This window comes from Fukomys damarensis, unplaced genomic scaffold, assembly GCF_012274545.1.
Source record: "Fukomys damarensis isolate Sample0158 unplaced genomic scaffold, DMR_v1.0_HiC HiC_scaffold_19, whole genome shotgun sequence".
Lineage (NCBI taxonomy): Eukaryota > Metazoa > Chordata > Mammalia > Rodentia > Bathyergidae > Fukomys > Fukomys damarensis.
In genome coordinates this window covers 342,366-357,900 of record NW_022900931.1, presented here as the reverse complement: position 1 = coordinate 357,900, position 15,535 = coordinate 342,366, and the positions used below count along the sequence as shown (strand labels likewise).

Below are 15,535 nucleotides of genomic sequence, written 5' to 3'. Positions count from 1 at the left end.
CCTTCTCCACCAGCAGGCGGAAGCCTTCCAGGGTGCGGTAGAAGGGGTCTGAGAGCAGCTGCACCAAGGATACCACCTGCAGCACCACATCAGTCAGGATGGCCCCAAGGACCCTGTCCTGCACCATCCCTGGACCTGCCACGCACCTGGGTGGTGATGTCCCAGCCGTCCTCCAGGCTCACCAGGACAGAGGAGCCTGCATCCAGCAGCTCCACTACCAGCACCGAGATCTGCAGCAGCCTGTGGACCTGCGGGGGGAGGCAGCCTCTGGACTCCATCCTGACCAGGCCACAGACCCACGAGAGGCCGGCAGCATCCACAGCCTGGGGTCAGCGCAGCAGTGGACGACACTGCTTCCAGCAGCTTCCCAGCAAGGCCCGCCCCTCCTGGGACCCCAGATGGGGAGGCAGATCCAGGTGACCGTAAGATTCACGGGAGCCCCGGTCCTGAAGCCCTCTGAGGTACACAGTGCACCAGGGAAGCAGTACCAACCCCTTGCCCCACAGAATAGAAACAAACCACCCACAAGCCGCATTCCACACAGGACCCCTGCCCTGAGCCCGGCAGGCTGCCCCTGACACCCTACACTCACTGCTGACCTCTCCGTCTTCCACAACCCGCGCCCCTAGCTGCCTCCCAGACACCGAGACCCCACGCTGTCAGATCCTCCTCCTGGTGCCGACTGTCGGACAAGCAAATCCTGAGCCCCTTCCACAGATCTAGCCTAGCAGCAGGTGGGCAGAGGGGTAGGGTCTGGGCAGAGACCTGGATCAGCCACTCGGAGTCCTCCAGAGAGCGCAGGAAGGAGGTTGGGCTGGGCTCAGTGGCAGGGCAGCCTGGCACACAGGCCTTCAACAGCTTCTTGAAGCTGGCCTTCACCTGCCGGGCCTCGAACACCTCGATGGGTATCAGCTCCCACTGCTGCAGGGGGTCCTGCCGTACGCCCTAGAGGAGCCGGCCAGGGACTGTGAGATATGCCCTGTTAAATGCCCCCCCACTGCCCCCCATCCTAGTCACCTTGAGCTGGGCTTTATCCCCAATAATGTAGAGGGCTGCACGCTGGGGCCGCAGAAAGCCTGGGTCAGGAGGGGCCCCGTTGGCCTGAGGGGGGCTCAGGCCATCTCTGCTGGCTAGGCGGGAGCCGACCTCAGTGCTGAGCCCACTGCTGCGTCCGCTGGCCCGAACGCTGCCCCACTTACCTGCGGAGCAGAGAACAGGTGAACCCCAGAGCAGGACCAAGGCACCACTTACCTCAGGCTGGCCAGCCCAGCCTCCAGGGAGCGGGCTGCGCTCCAGGGCAGGGTGGGGTGGTCGACAGGCCCCCAGCAGGGCTGTGCAAGGGAGAAGGGCTAGACCGCACAGATGCTGAGGCATGGAGGGGCGGCCATGTTAGTGTCTAGGGTGGGTCTTGGGTGTCAGGCAGGTAACTGGGCTAAAGGAAGAATCAGTTGTGCTGTTGGCACAAAGGGGTCATTAGTGTTGGGTGTGGAGGGAGACATTAGTGACCAAGACAACTCAGTTCACACCGGGGGCCATCAGCACCAGGTGAGGGAGGAGCCCCTAGTACAGTACCTCGGGGCGCAGTCCGTCTGGAGGCCGAGGCCGCCATGGGGTTAGACAGCGTGGTGACCCTGGCTCTGGGGCTGGGCACTGGGGGCACAGCAGAGAGAAGGCTCAGGCCTGGCCCCAGGCCTGGGGGAGCCTACAGGCCAGAGCTTCCCACCGTGATCCCTTCCTTGAACCTTGGCGCCAAGAGAGGTCAAAGCAAGCCCCTGATCTTGTGAGACGAAGAAGAGCTCTTATTTGGTCCATCAAGTGCCACCCCACCACCACCTCTGTCCCAGCAGTCAGGCAGCTGCGGCCCCATGCAGTAAGAAGGCTCAGGGCTCACAGAGCTGGGCTCTCTTCCACTGCCCCCTCTCTTCCCACTCATGACAGCTCTGAGAAACCACGTCCTCAGGCCTCTGTCTAAGGGCCCTGTGCTTCCCAGACTTTTCTCCCTTGGCTCAGGACAGGGCCCACCAGGCAGGCACGGCCCAGAAGTACTCTCTACAGGGGCCACACAAGGCCTTGAGGACACAACCATTGCAGGTGCCTGAGAGGCAAAGGGTAGAAAAGGGAAGGCTTAGAAGCTTCCAGAAGAGAGACAGAGAGCAGACCAGAAAGATGGAGCAGTTCAGCCCAGGATGGACAGAGCTGGGCACAGGACAGTGTCAGGCCGATTTACAGGCTGGGGCAGTGTGGCCTGCAGGCCTGGCCATGGAGCCTGAACATGGGGATGGGGGGCAGCCGGGTCACAGGGTAGAACTTGGCCCTAGCCCTCATCAGACTTGCTACACAGAGACCTCGTTCGGGACAGAGAGGGGTGAAGGCAATGTCCCCATCCACTGTGGCAGTCACCACAGGCCACCACACCCCACACTATGACACTCCCACCTTGAGGCAGCACCATCTTTCAGCCCACAAGGACAGCACTAGAACCCAGGGAGGCAGTGCCAGGAGCAGGGTGGTCAGAGGCACCCAGAAGACACCAGGGCAAGGTGTGAGTGAGGGTGCTGCCTACCGGCGCCACTCAAGACTCAGCGGGGATGGGAAGAAGGCAGAGTGACTAAAAACACATCTGATGGGGGCCGGGGATTTAGCTCAGTGGTTTCGTTGCCTGCACCACAGCCACAAGGTCCCAAGTTCGATCCTTGGCACCAAAATAAATAAATAAATGAATAAAAACAGAGTGGTACAGAAACCAGGTACTCCTGACGGAAAAGTGCAAGGGAGGGTCAGTGTGACCTGTTCCGGGGACAGTGCTCCTTGGTGACCACAAGGGCAGACACTACCCTGGCCACTGCCCCAGGGCCCAGCAGACAGTGACAAGGGACACTGCTGAGCACAGATGAGACCACACATTCAACAGGAAGTGAGAAAGTCCCAGGCAGAGGGGAAGGCAAATGCTACAGGCAAAGGCTGCAGTCCTGGGCGGTCAGCTCACGGGAATGGACAGGACAGACACTCGGGGACACTCAGACTACACAATGGCTCTGCTGTGGGAGGTACTTCCAGCCCCAGTACGCTCTACTCTGTTCCCAGGAGCTGAGGCTCAGCAGACGAAAACACCCCATGAAGTTAAGAGGAGGGACGAAGAGCTGATGCCCAACAGTGTCTCCACCTTCTGACCACCAGGACAGCCAGGACAGCCCCAGCTTCGTGTATAAATGGCTTGTGGCCCACACAAACCCCAGGTGGGCACCACCACTATCATCTGCAGAGGACGGACTGGGCACATGAAGCTGGGCTCTGAGGGCTTCAGTAAGGAGGCCTCAGATCACAAGCTCAGTGCTGAGACGTGACAAGCACAACCCACACTGCTCCTGGTATGCTGGGCAGTGGCCAGAGCTGCTAGCCCAAGAACCAGGCCCCCTACCCCAAGATCCCAGCATCTACCAGCTGGGCCAAGAGGATCAGCCAAAGGAACCAGCAAAGAACGAAGGGGCAGACGGGGAGGGCTGGGGGAGTCACGTGGGATCAGATGGTGGAGACGGAGTGAAGATGGGGTCAGGTGGGGGAAAGGGCTCAGTCAGGGTCAAGGGAGGGGGCAGACAAGACAAGTAGCTGCCTTGGAGGGAGAGCCCAGAGGAAGAAAACCTCCTGCTCCAACCCAACCTTCCCTTTGTGCCCTCCAGAGATGCCCCCGTGGCCTTCAGGCACTGAGGGGGGGGCAGGTCTCACCGCTTGCCTGAAAGCTTCTCCCTGTGCCCAGCCCGTAACTCACCTCCTACCCCACTGAACACCAGCTGCCTGCCCAGTATGGACACAGCAACACACACTCTCAGCACTGACAAACGTTAGGTCAGCCTGGAGACATGAATCAGCCCACAGCCAGTGCCCAGGGCAAAGGGCCCCAGCACACACCTGACCTTCTTGGCCTGGTACCTTCTTTGCAAAAGGTGACGATGGGGTCTGGGGATTTAGCTCAGAGGCACCATGCCTGCCTCGCAAACTCAAGGTTTGATCACCAGTACCAGGAAAAAAAAAGGCAACGATGGATCCCCACCCAATAGCGACAGAAAGCATTTCACAATTATAACGATGGGTACCTCACAGGCTCAGCGTGGGGAAAAGGCTGGCCTGGACCAGCTCAGAGTTTGTAGGGAGGAATGAGCCACAGTGAAAGTAGGGCAGACAAAGAGAGATAAGGAGGGAGGCCAAGCCATGGGCAAAGTGGCACTGGGAAGGAGGTGGGCAACATCAGACAACACTGTCTCTGCTTAGGAAGGGCCAGGAGGTAAATAGGCTGTGGTCATAGCAGACAGGACCTCAGGATACTCACCTGGTCTAGGCAGGCTTCCCATCCTCCCCACAGTGCCCAGAGGGTCCCGTCTCCTTCCCACACCCACACATCCCTGGCCACGGTCACTTCTGCCCCTCACTGTCCACCAGAAGTGCTGGCAGTCCCCCAAGTCTTCTTTGACACATGCCCACCTCCCACCCTCAAGCATCCTCACCATGACTGCCCATGTGGGCTGAGGAGAAGCCACTGAGGGTGTTGCGTCCTGATGCATCAGCATAGCGGGGCATGGAGCTGACTACGGCTTGCAGGTACTTCTCTTGCTCCAAACTGCTGGAGTCTGCCTGGGACTGACCTAGGGGAGAGGCAGAAGCTGGAGAGGGGCAGGACGAGGTGCGGGGTGGAGCAGTCCAGGCAGAACCCAGGAAGAGTACCTGGAGAAGGTGTGTTCTGGGCCTTGAAGAGGCCAACAACACCCTTGCCGTGCAGGCCCCCAGAGCGCAGCAGCACAGCCTTGGAGCGTCCACTGCGCCAACAGACCACAGGGAAGCGGTTCTGGCGGTAACAGCGGGACACACGCTGCAGAGCATTGTCCTGGATACTCTGGGGAACGATCAGCAGCCCTGGGTAGCTGTAGGAGGCAGAAGCTTTGTGAGGTGAGCTTTAAAGCCTCACCCCATGCCCACCCTCAGGGACTCAGATGGGAGCACAAGGAGTAAGTTCCTGGCTTCCCAGACTCTGGTGCTCAGCCAGATGTCCCCATCAAGGCCTGCAGCCTGCTCGCTGAGCCAGGAGCTGTAGCCACACCCACAGCAAGCACGGAGGTACCCAAGCACTGCTCCCACCCCAGCCAGCCCACCCTGACTACATCCTCCCGCATGTCCCGGCCAGCCCTCACCTGCGGCAGATGGCATACATGCGGTTGACCGGGGAGATGCGGAAGGGCTCAGACTTGGCCCGGCTCAGGCTGCTGCTCAAGGTGCCCAGGCCCAGGCGCTGGTAGTCACGGCAACACGCCCGTTCTACCAGGCTGCTCATGGTCATGCGGTCCGAGGGCTTCAGGGCTGAGGACGGGGTCAGCGTGCTGGGCTCCAACTCCTCCGACACTGTGCAGGCAACACAGGGTCATCACCCGAAGACTACCCAATCCACCTGTCCTCCACAGGGGTAGTCCTGACAGAGACCACCTGGGGCACACCCACCCACACTCACCTGAGATCTCATCCTCCTGGTCCTCAGGGGGTGGCTGGCCATGGTGCTCCCAGCTTGGGGGGTTGTACTTCTTTCTGGTGACATACTGCCGCCCGATAGTCTTCTTGGCGTTCTTCACCAGGTTCCGGGACAGGGTTCTGGGTGCAAAGAGCCCACAGAGGTGAGATGTCGAGTAAGCACAGCCAGTACTGGCTGCCCTGGCCCCGAGGCCTGGCTCCATACCTGAAGGAAGGGCCCTTGTCCTTGGCAGTCCGGGCCGGCCTGCTGGGCGTGTGGGCAGAGCCAAGCGTGAAGGCGAAGGTGCCCCTTATGTCCGGCGGGTACCGCAGCTTGTGCAGCTGCTTACGGAAGAGCTCTGCACTGTCAGACCCCACCTCCTCATCGAAGGCCATTTTCAGCAGCTGTATCAGACAGACAGACGCCCTCTTGGTCCGAGTGCCCAGCAGGCCCCTCCCCAACTGCAGTGCTGCGGAGCGCCCAGGCTCCCTTCGCACACGGCCAGGCTACAGAAGCAGGTGAGCCTTATGGAAGGTCTGGTGCTCTCGTAACTCACAGGGCATGAGTAGGGGAAATTACAGAGGCTGCCTGGCAAAGTCTCAGCTCATGCAGTACAGCCAAGACACAGACTCAATGGTCAGTCCCCCAGGGGAACAGCAAAGACACAAAACGGGAGGTCAAATGGGGAGAGGCCGTCATGCCGAGAGCCCATTGAGGCCCCAACCCACTGACCTGGAATGTGCAAGAGCGCAGCTGCAGCCCATCCTGTAGGAGCTGATCCACGGGGGTCTGGACGCTGACGCGCTTCTCCTTGGTCAGCGCAGCCAATGGGAAGGAGCGGACCACCACCTGTTCCCCCACTTACCACAGGCCAAGCCAGTGAGCGGGAGGGGAGGGAAGCAGAGCAGTCACAGACCTCAGGGCACAGTCACGAGGGTCCCGAGTGGGTGGAGGAGCAGACAAGAGTCTGTCTCTCATAGGGACCCCGCATCCCTGAGGAAGGGAAGGAGAGGCAGGGAAGGTTCCCCCAAAGACCTAATAGGGAGGGAAGGGCCAGACAAGGGTCCGAAGGCTCACCCAGGGGGTCAGTGGGCATCCCCGTGAAAATGACCCGGTATGTGGTGAGGAAGACAGCACCCTCAGCGGGGAGCAGGGCAGGGCCCCCTCCGCTGCCCCCGGTGCCTTCTTCTCGGCCATCTGGCAGCAGGTAAACTCGCAGGCCATCCAGGACACACTCCTCACCAGGCAACAGGCGAGGCCGGAGCAGTTTGGGCTGCCCAGACATAAGCGGTATCTCAGGACACAGCGTGAGCTCCCCTGGTGCCCACAGCCTGCCCGGCACCCACTCACCTTCTGGATGGGGGGCAGCCTCTTGCTTTCACGGTGCACGGCCTCCAGGGTCTCTATATGCATCTGCACGATGTCTGAGGGAGAGGAATTCTCACGCCCTGAGCCCCTACAGCTGCCCATCTGAGGAAATGCTTCCATAGCCAAACCCCATACCTGGCACCATGACATGCAGCCCCTTGAGGTGATCGCTGGTGACCCCACTCTCTGTGCAGACCTTGTCCACAAAGCGGTTGATGAAGCGGACCACAGCCCCAGCCACGTCACAGGTCTCCGCGTCCTCAAAGCCACTCTCTGTGTCATAGCTCTCAGCCACGCTGCCTGCCATGCTGGCCAAGGGGTGGGGGAGGCTCAGGCCCAGCCCAGTACAAGCCCCGCCCCGGCCCGCCCAGGCCCCACCCCAACCTGTTGGTGACCAGGCTGTTGCTGGCGCTCTCGAGGTCCCCCAGCCCTGCCCGCTCCCGCAGAAGGCGGCTCTTGCTGCTGTCCAGAGGCAGCAGGAGGTAGCTCATGCGATTGGCATAATGGATGGCCTGGCTGAACACTGTGCTCTCTTCCTTCTGCACCAGCTCCTGCTGCTTCTCTCGGCTCAGAGTTGGCCACAGGCGCCGCTGCTCCGAAGCCACGTCCAGGGCAGAGCGCTCATCTTCCTGGGCTGGGACCTCCCCAGCCTCCTGCCAGGGTGTGTGGTGAGCCAACCAGGGTAACCTGAACCCAGCCCCACCCAGACCCAGAGAATCCTGCACACCTGGGAGGGGGACTGGTCTTCAGGGGGCTCCAGGTAGAGGGCCCGGATATGGGTCTGCACATCCCCGTAGAACATGGCCTCCCAGAACTGTGGTGTGCTCCACACCACATGCTCCTGCACACAGCTATATGCAAACTGCGTCACCCCTGGGCTCAGCTTCTGCAGAAGCAGATTAGGGAGGTCAGCTGGGCGCAGCCCGTTAGGGAGCAGGGAGGAGGCTCAGGGACCCCACACTCACCCGGCAGAAGGCAGTGACCAGGGGAAGCAGAGCAGCCGCGATGCCGTGCTCATCCAGGGAGGTGCAGTCCTGTGGGAGAAGCCAGTCCATGGGCCCTCTCTCCTCCAACACTGCCTACATCGTCATCCCCGTGGCCACCGCAGGCTGGCACCTCCCATTGTGGTTATCTGGGGCCACTGGCTTTAACTCCCCACCGATGGAGGTTTCAAGGTCAGCCCTGTACCTACCTCCAGGAGGACCCTCCCTACTTCCCCACACTCCCTACAGACTAAAGACCTCTATCCCATGAACAGTGATCCTCTCCCATACCCCTCTCCTCTTCCCACTGAAGACCACAGGAAGTCATGGGGAACCCCTGTGCACCCCCACATGCCACGCTGTTGCACGACAGGGCCTAGCCTGGCCTCACCTGCAGGCAGCAGTTCATCATGCGGACAACAAAGTCAAACTGCTGGTGGTCCAGGACTGCCCGGTTCTGCTGCACATGGACATGCAGCTCCTGGGCGAGGCAGCGGCGGGCAGCGCGGCCCTTCAGGGCCCTGAGCACAGCCGGGAGCAGCTGGGGGCAGGGCAAGGGGAACATGGGCTGAGGGTCCCCATCAGAGGAGGAAGGGAGAAGAACGCAACAGGAGCCCAGAACCTGGCTCCCAGCACAGAGGAGGAGACCAAAGTTACATGGCCAGGTGTGCCTAGGTGCTGGGCTTCACTGCCCAACAAAGACTGAAGCCTCTAGTAACCCAGCGACTAGATGAAGACAGGGACATGTGAAGCTCAAGCCATAGCTCGTGAGCCAGTGCAGATGTGTTCTGGGTGCCAGCCCTCGAGAGCCCAGAGCCACTTGGCCTACGGGACTAAGCAGCACAGATATCAATAACACACACAGGTCAGGACACAGGAGGGCTGTTACTTATTACAACATCACAGGGAACCCCATAGGGATACAACACAGGCAAGAAAAGAAAGACTTAAAACTGGCTGCCATGAAGGAACCCGAGGTTATAGGGAAACCACGAAGGGCAGAAGAATGTGCAAGTGGGTTCTGACTTCTATAAACTAAAGGATAAAACACGTACAAATCTATACTCTTTCAGGATGAGAATGCAGAAGAAACAATAACGAGAATATTTAAGGTCTTCTAATTTATTTATTTATTTATTCATTCATTCATTTATTCATTCAGCACTGTGGTTAAACCGAGGGCCTTCCCACTGAGCTATATCCTCAAACCTTTTATAATTTGAGATAAGGCCTCCCTAAGTTGCCCAGGTAGGGCTCAAACTTGCAATCTTTTCGCCTCAACTTCCTGCCTCAGTGTTAGGATTATAGGCGCGTGCGTCGCACCGAGCTAAAGTCTTCTCGTGTCTAAAATCTGATGCCAACCCCCTCGCTGAGCTGTCCCAGAGAGTCTGTCCTGCTGCCCAGTGAATCAGGAGGGGAGACCCAATGTTCACTCCATAGTACCCACTGCACTTGAGGGGAAGCCTGAGAGCCCTCTGAAAGCTGTTGTCTGGCCCCAGACCAAAGGCCCCATCCCTTGTGCCTCACCTTCTTGGCCTCAAGCATCTTCCCCTCAAACACGTAAGAGATGCAGTTCCGCACCACCTCCAGCCGCCGGGCACTGTTGACATGTGGCCCACTGCTCCGTTCCAGTATGGCCGCTGAGGAGACAGGACGTGCTCACCTTGAGCCCTGACCCTGCACCCACCCTTCTCCCCTCCTCATTACGTACTCATGGGCGGCCCTGAGGGCACAGTGGTCCTCCTCTCGGCTTTCACAGCAGGGGCTGCGCCCTGCATCTTGGCCGCTGCCTGGTCCACAATCCACTGCACAGTGCCCTCATCCAGCCGGGGGAAGGGCCGGGGTGCCCGCCGCAGATGACTGGCCTCACCTGGCCTCTGTACCTTGTGCATCGCCACAGCTGGATATGGGTTCTCCTAGGGGAGAGCAGGCAGGCAATGGCTGGAGGGCAGGGCCAAGGTAGTACCACACCTCCCCTCATGCTGCCTGCCATACATTCTTATAGAGCTGCTCTGCCAGTTCCTGGACATGACGCAGGACACGCTGGGGGTGATTCTCATCTGTACGCATCCGTGCCACCTCATGGGCCACCAGCTGGGAGGGGTGGGGCAGGAGGTAGAGTGAGCCAGCGGGCAGAGAAGGAGGAAAGGGACAGGTAGCAGGGAGGGGCGTACCTCATCAAACAGGTCCGTGGATCGGTAAGGAACCCCACGCTCTGACACAAAGCCTGCGAAGGCCATGCCCTCCAGCACCTTCATCAGGAAGTCATCCTCCACTAGCCCACGCTGGCCCAAGAAGGCTGCCTGAAGGAACACCAGGAGGTCAGCCCCAAGAAGGGCAGAGCACACCCCCCACCTACCTGGCGGCCCACCTTGTGGAAGCGGATGACCGGCTCTGGGTGGATGCGCACGATGTGTAGGCACCAGCGGTAGCCCTGCAGGAGCTGAGCAAAGAGCCGCAGGAAGACAGCACGCAGCTCCTTGTCCTGGAGCAGTCAGTACAGTGAGGGCCAGGCCCACTGCCCCAGGTCCACCAGGGTCAGGAGCGGGCTTCTCAGCATCCCTTGCCGCCCATCCTGCCCCACCCCAGACAACCGACCGCGCCCTGCAGGCTGGGCTCTTCCACGGCACCACCCCACACCTGATCCTTGCGACAGCGGCTCTGACCCCAAGCCCCTCCTGCCTGCACCAGGAGCTCAAGGCCAGCTGCAGGGGGCTGCAGTGAGCTCACACCATCCACCCTGCCATCAGTGGCGGCGGACCTAAATGAGACCCCAAAGGGAGCATCGACAACCCCCACCTGCATCTTCAGGGAAGAAGTGGACACCGTGGGCGGGGGGAAAGCAAGATCAGCCAACTCCAGCTCTGGATCCAGGACCTGCAGAAGCAGAGGGGAGCAGGGATGTGGAACTACACAGCCAGCCTCAGACTGCCCTGGCTGCCCGGCAATGGCTCCCAAGAGGCCTGGGCTCCAGCCACAGCCTGACCCCTGTCCTCACCATGCTCAGAACACTGTGGGTCTGGCTCTGCAGTGGCTCTGGCAGGGGTGGAATGTGCACACACTCAGGGACAGCCACTGTCCCTCCATCGAGGTCAGCAACAATCACGTCCAGCTGTGGACCAAAGGGAGCAAGTGGTCAGGGACACACAAGCTTGGGCAGCAAGGCAGACACACAACACGGCCCTTACCAGTTCCTGAGTCTCTGCCTGGAAGGCGGCATTGACCCCGATGACGAAGGGCGTAGGTGTGCTGAGGACCTCCAGCAGCTGGGCCGGCAGGATGGGTACATAGGTGAAGCTGTAGCAGGCCCCAGAGGACACAGTGAGCCCTGGAGGTCAGGGCCAGAGGGTAGGGCCAGGCAGAGGAGACAGGAGAGGCTGGGTGGAGGAGGGCCTGGATGGAGAGGCACCTGTATCTGAGAGGGAAGAGCAGAGCCAGGAGGCCCCTGCAGGCGTCTGCAAGCCGCTGGTAGCTCCGGGACAGGAAGAGGACCTTGTGTTCCGTGAGGGCAGCACAGAACAGAGAGAGTACGTTGGTGATGCCTGAGGGAAGAGAACAGGCTGGTGAGGGCCCTGCATCCCCTCCCCAGGCACACACCGAGAACCACCGCTGCTCCCCAGTCAGACAGGAAGCTGGAGCAGGAGGGCAGGGAGGACGTGTGGGCTCACCCAACTGGCGGAAGAGCAAAGCCACACTACAGCGGCTGACAGGCAGTGAGTCGGCCAGTGGGGTCTGAATGACCTGCCGGTCACCAGCTCCCAAAGAGATGGTTCTCTGTGGAAAGAAAAGGGTCTGAGCTCAGCAGCTTAATCAAGCATGAGTCAGCCTACAGCTCAGTGGCCCCAGGTGGGCCCTGGTGTACTGACAGACCCCAAAATGGGGTGGCTGGGACGGCTGGAGGGAACGTCCACACCCTGCCTCTGCTGGCTAAACAGCTCTGCAGAGAAAACTCAAGGCAGGGGTGGCTGCCTCTGACCTGGGGTGGGGGCAGGGCCTGGGTGGGCAGAAGAAACAAAGGGTCCATACCGCTCCTTCCTCAACAGAGTCCAGCTGCACAGGACAGACAGGCAAAGAGACACAGTTAGACATCCCCAGTGCACACGGCACACAGCAGGGAGCAGACAGGTAAACAAACACCAACATCCAGAGACAGGACACACCCAAGGGTCAAGAGGACAGAGATGAAAGACGCCAGCCCAAAGGAGCAGGTGTGAGAATGAGAGCGAGAGCCACAGAGCAACAGGAGAGATGACAGCTCTGAGAGCAGAAGGCAGAGCCTAAGGCTCCGGGCCATGCTCAACCGTCGAACTCCTGGAGCCCACCGCCATGACCACACCAGGACCTGTGGCCATGTGGACACTGGCTGTCCCCAAGACTCACCTGTGAGCCCCCGGCCAAAGGGACAGTACACGTCAGCAGGTTCCCAATCACGTTCTCCAGGCACACATTCAGGCCCTCCACGTGGATGGTGTAAATGAGCCCAAGGCTATTCTACAATGAGCAGACAGGGAAGACGGTCAGCTGACAGGAGCACTCTGCACCCTGCCTTTCTGTCATGGTGGCCCATCTCACCCTGAACACTTCCGTGTGGTCCAGTCTCGACACCAGCACCAGAGTCTTCGGAGCAAACAGCTGACCAGGCTGGGCTGGAGTTGCAGGTGACAGGTGCCCCTGAACTCGCTCCTGTGCCGCCTCCTCCCTTTCCATGGCATCCTTGATGCCCACTGCTTCCTGTGGACAGAAGCCGGGGGAATGACAAAGCTGACTAAGACAGACCTGGGCCTTGGTGAATTGAGGCCTCCACCAGGTGGGAGACATCCCCAGAGGCTGAGGGAGATGCCACATGCTATATCCCAGAACCCAGCTGACCTGTGCGGGTTCCACTGGCTCCCAGAAGGTCAGGCAGGCGCAATAGTGCCGTTCAGAGTTTATGTCAGTGAGGACAGCAACAAAGAAGGTCGGTGGGTTCCTCTCAGGACACAGCTGCCACCCACTGGGCTGACAAAACTGCAGAAGGATTGAGCAGTCAGCTGTCTGTGCCTACACCTGCCACATCAGGGTAAACCCACCTGCCCCATGCCAACCTGCCCTCAAGGTTCCAGGGCACCAGGGCAATGGCTCACAATGACTGTGGGACACCTACCTCCTGGGCCTCCTGCCCTTCTGGGTGAAAGGAGCAAGAGCCACCAGCCTCACCACCAAGAGCAAAGGAGAACATGGCAGAGTAATAAGGGCACCAAATACTCTGCCAAGAAGCCAGCCACCCCCACCCTCCACCATGGGTCTGAGCCTCTGGCACTAGCCCTCCCCACTTACCAGCTCAATGCCCTGGGGGAAGGGGTTGTCTTCCCAGTCCTTCTCTGGGAAGCGCTGCAAGATCTGGCCCTGGCCTTCCCCACTCCCTGAGGACAAGAGCAGGAGGTCAAGAGCCCTTCTATACCCCACTAGCCCAGGTTATCACAGGCCAGGGTAAAAATGTACTCCCTCATCTGGTACCAGATCAGCTTGAGCTCTCAGACTTACCATTTCCTTGAAAATGGCTCTGGGTAGAGAGGCCACCGGGCAACAACAGATACCTGGACTAGCAAGAGGGCAGAGAGAAGCATCCAGGTCTCTGCAAGTCCCCTTTGTTCTTCCCTCCACCCTAGGCCCCTGCCAGAGCCCTCCTCCCACCTACCAGGCCAACCCAACCTCTTTAAGCACAGGTCCCTTCCATGGGGAGCAGCAGCTTGGCTGAGCCATACCCTTTGGCATCTGCCCTCCTGGCCAAGCCCCAACGTGGACCCTCAGCCTGAAAACTCTCACAGACTACGAAGCAGGGAGTACCACACAAAAGGCACATGCAGTGCACAGGACAGACCTGGGCACTCCAGAGCTCCATACCTCCCTACCCTGGGACCACACCGAGGGCCTAGGAATCACTTGTTATTGTGTGGCCTTCGAGAAGATGCCTTAGTCCCCTTGTGTGTGTGGCTGAGGGACCACCAAGGCCCATGATGGCCCCAGAGACAGACAAGACCCCAGCACAGGTTTTAGAAGACAGTATTCACAAGTGCCTGCCCTGGGAGACCCATGGTCCCCTAAGTGCCCTCTGGTCTATAACCCTCATTACCATGCCCAGGGCACTGCTTCCAAGTTCAGTCCACACCAGTAGGGTAGAGGCTCTGCCTGGGTCACCTCCTTCAGAGCCAAACCAGGAAGCACAATGAGGGCTACCACAGGAACAGGGGGGCTCAGGACCCATCTCCTGCCAAGTGACTGCTCCATGTGCTGTACAGAACTTATGCAGGAAGAGCAGGGTATGGTGGGAAAGACAAAGACCTGCTGACATTCATTTCCTATACACAACAAAGGTCCCACCCGGAACATCATGCCCACCATCCCCTGCTTAGACCAGCAGAAGCAGCAGAGGTAGGCAGAAGGGGGAGGATGCTCCACATAAAGCCTCTCCATGGACCTGAGCCCCAGAGAGCTGCCTCAAATATAGTCTCTGCAGGCCTGAGGCCTTACATCCACCCAGCCTGGGCCACCTGACAGGAGCTGACCCCAGCAAAAAGGCAGAGGCAAGGCTGGGCACGGTAGCACATGCCTGTAACTCCAGACTTGGAAGGCTGAAGCAGGAGGATCATTGAGTTCAAGGCCAGCCTGGGCTACATAGTGAGTTCACGGCCAGCCTGTCTCAAAAAAAAAAACAAAAAAAAAGGCTGAGGCACAGCATCCAGCCCTAGGGGATCATGGAGGCAATGCACAACAGACAGGTCACTGCTGCACCGGAGGTGGTGGAGTGATGAGGGGCCGATTCTGACTCACAAAACCTCAGCTTCCTACTTCCCTCCCCCCACACCACTGCTGCCTGCAGGATGACAGGCAGCAGATATGGAGGGGACAGGTGTCTGCCCACCTACTCGCACCCACACTCCTGCCTGCCCCACTGAGACAAAGCCCTCATGTGGACCCTCTAGTCCACCTCCCAAGGACCACCAACAGGCCTGGGCTGCCTGGCACACAAACTCCTGGAGCACGACTCCTCCCTCCACCCACTCCACCAAGGGCCTCCTTGTGCTCAGCCCCAAACCACCATCTGCGCCCAGCCCTGGCTGGCACCCAGGGCTCACCCAGTTCTTGCCACAAGGCAGCAGGCGGAGGAAGGAAAGAAGAGGGGGTGTGTTGACAGGGAGAGCAGCCTCTGCTCTGTGGCCTCCCCCAGGCTAGGCGGGGAAGGTGGCCTTCCCCTCAGGGGACTGCACAGAAAGGGTAGTCACCGTCCACCAGCCCTGGCCCAGCCCATCATCTCTACCACTTTCCTGCATGTCCTCACTGCCTCACGAGGGCAGCTCAGCCCAGCAGGCACCTCATGAACTCCTTCCCCGTGCCTGCTGTGTTCCCTCCTCTGGGAAGCTCTCTGCCTGAGCCTAGGGCAAGACCCTCAGAACCTCGTTCCTCTACCACAACCCTCCCCCACTCTGTGACAACTGGTGCACCTGTCCGCAAGCTCTGGTGCCTGGCATAAACCACAGCCTAATTAGGGCTTGCTGAATGCATACAGTTGGCTACATGACCGTCCTCCCCACACCCAGCACTACTCACACCCCACAAGCAAACAGGTTCCTCAGTCAGAAGTGCAGAGCAGCTTCCGGCACCTCGGGCTATACCAGGACATAGGTCCTCCTGAGACAGACACACCAGGAAGAGG

At 59.7% G+C, this 15,535-nt stretch overlaps 1 protein-coding gene across 1 annotated transcript in view; it reads right to left on the bottom strand.

The window, feature by feature from the left end:
• The window catches only part of Sbf1 (SET binding factor 1), a 23,828-nt gene extending 9,719 nt beyond the window's left edge, over positions 1–14,109 (bottom strand). Inside the window, exons 1-34 of the mRNA XM_033765772.1 lie at positions 13,955–14,109; positions 13,366–13,418; positions 13,159–13,244; positions 12,712–12,849; positions 12,415–12,573; positions 12,223–12,333; positions 11,511–11,616; positions 11,252–11,384; positions 11,031–11,139; positions 10,841–10,954; positions 10,642–10,719; positions 10,214–10,327; positions 10,017–10,145; positions 9,838–9,936; positions 9,554–9,758; positions 9,370–9,482; positions 8,234–8,383; positions 7,825–7,893; positions 7,587–7,745; positions 7,244–7,512; positions 6,995–7,167; positions 6,842–6,915; positions 6,569–6,764; positions 6,224–6,351; positions 5,717–5,895; positions 5,495–5,631; positions 5,181–5,388; positions 4,717–4,913; positions 4,500–4,637; positions 1,573–1,650; positions 1,018–1,199; positions 766–945; positions 147–248; positions 2–76 (exon numbers count right to left, since the gene is read on the bottom strand). Coding sequence (XP_033621663.1) covers positions 2–76; positions 147–248; positions 766–945; positions 1,018–1,199; positions 1,573–1,650; positions 4,500–4,637; positions 4,717–4,913; positions 5,181–5,388; positions 5,495–5,631; positions 5,717–5,895; positions 6,224–6,351; positions 6,569–6,764; positions 6,842–6,915; positions 6,995–7,167; positions 7,244–7,512; positions 7,587–7,745; positions 7,825–7,893; positions 8,234–8,383; positions 9,370–9,482; positions 9,554–9,758; positions 9,838–9,936; positions 10,017–10,145; positions 10,214–10,327; positions 10,642–10,719; positions 10,841–10,954; positions 11,031–11,139; positions 11,252–11,384; positions 11,511–11,616; positions 12,223–12,333; positions 12,415–12,573; positions 12,712–12,849; positions 13,159–13,244; positions 13,366–13,418; positions 13,955–14,109 — 4,596 coding nt within the window. The remainder of the gene's footprint in view (position 1; positions 77–146; positions 249–765; positions 946–1,017; positions 1,200–1,572; positions 1,651–4,499; positions 4,638–4,716; positions 4,914–5,180; positions 5,389–5,494; positions 5,632–5,716; positions 5,896–6,223; positions 6,352–6,568; positions 6,765–6,841; positions 6,916–6,994; positions 7,168–7,243; positions 7,513–7,586; positions 7,746–7,824; positions 7,894–8,233; positions 8,384–9,369; positions 9,483–9,553; positions 9,759–9,837; positions 9,937–10,016; positions 10,146–10,213; positions 10,328–10,641; positions 10,720–10,840; positions 10,955–11,030; positions 11,140–11,251; positions 11,385–11,510; positions 11,617–12,222; positions 12,334–12,414; positions 12,574–12,711; positions 12,850–13,158; positions 13,245–13,365; positions 13,419–13,954) is intronic.
• Between the last annotated feature and the right edge of the window lie 1,426 nt (positions 14,110–15,535).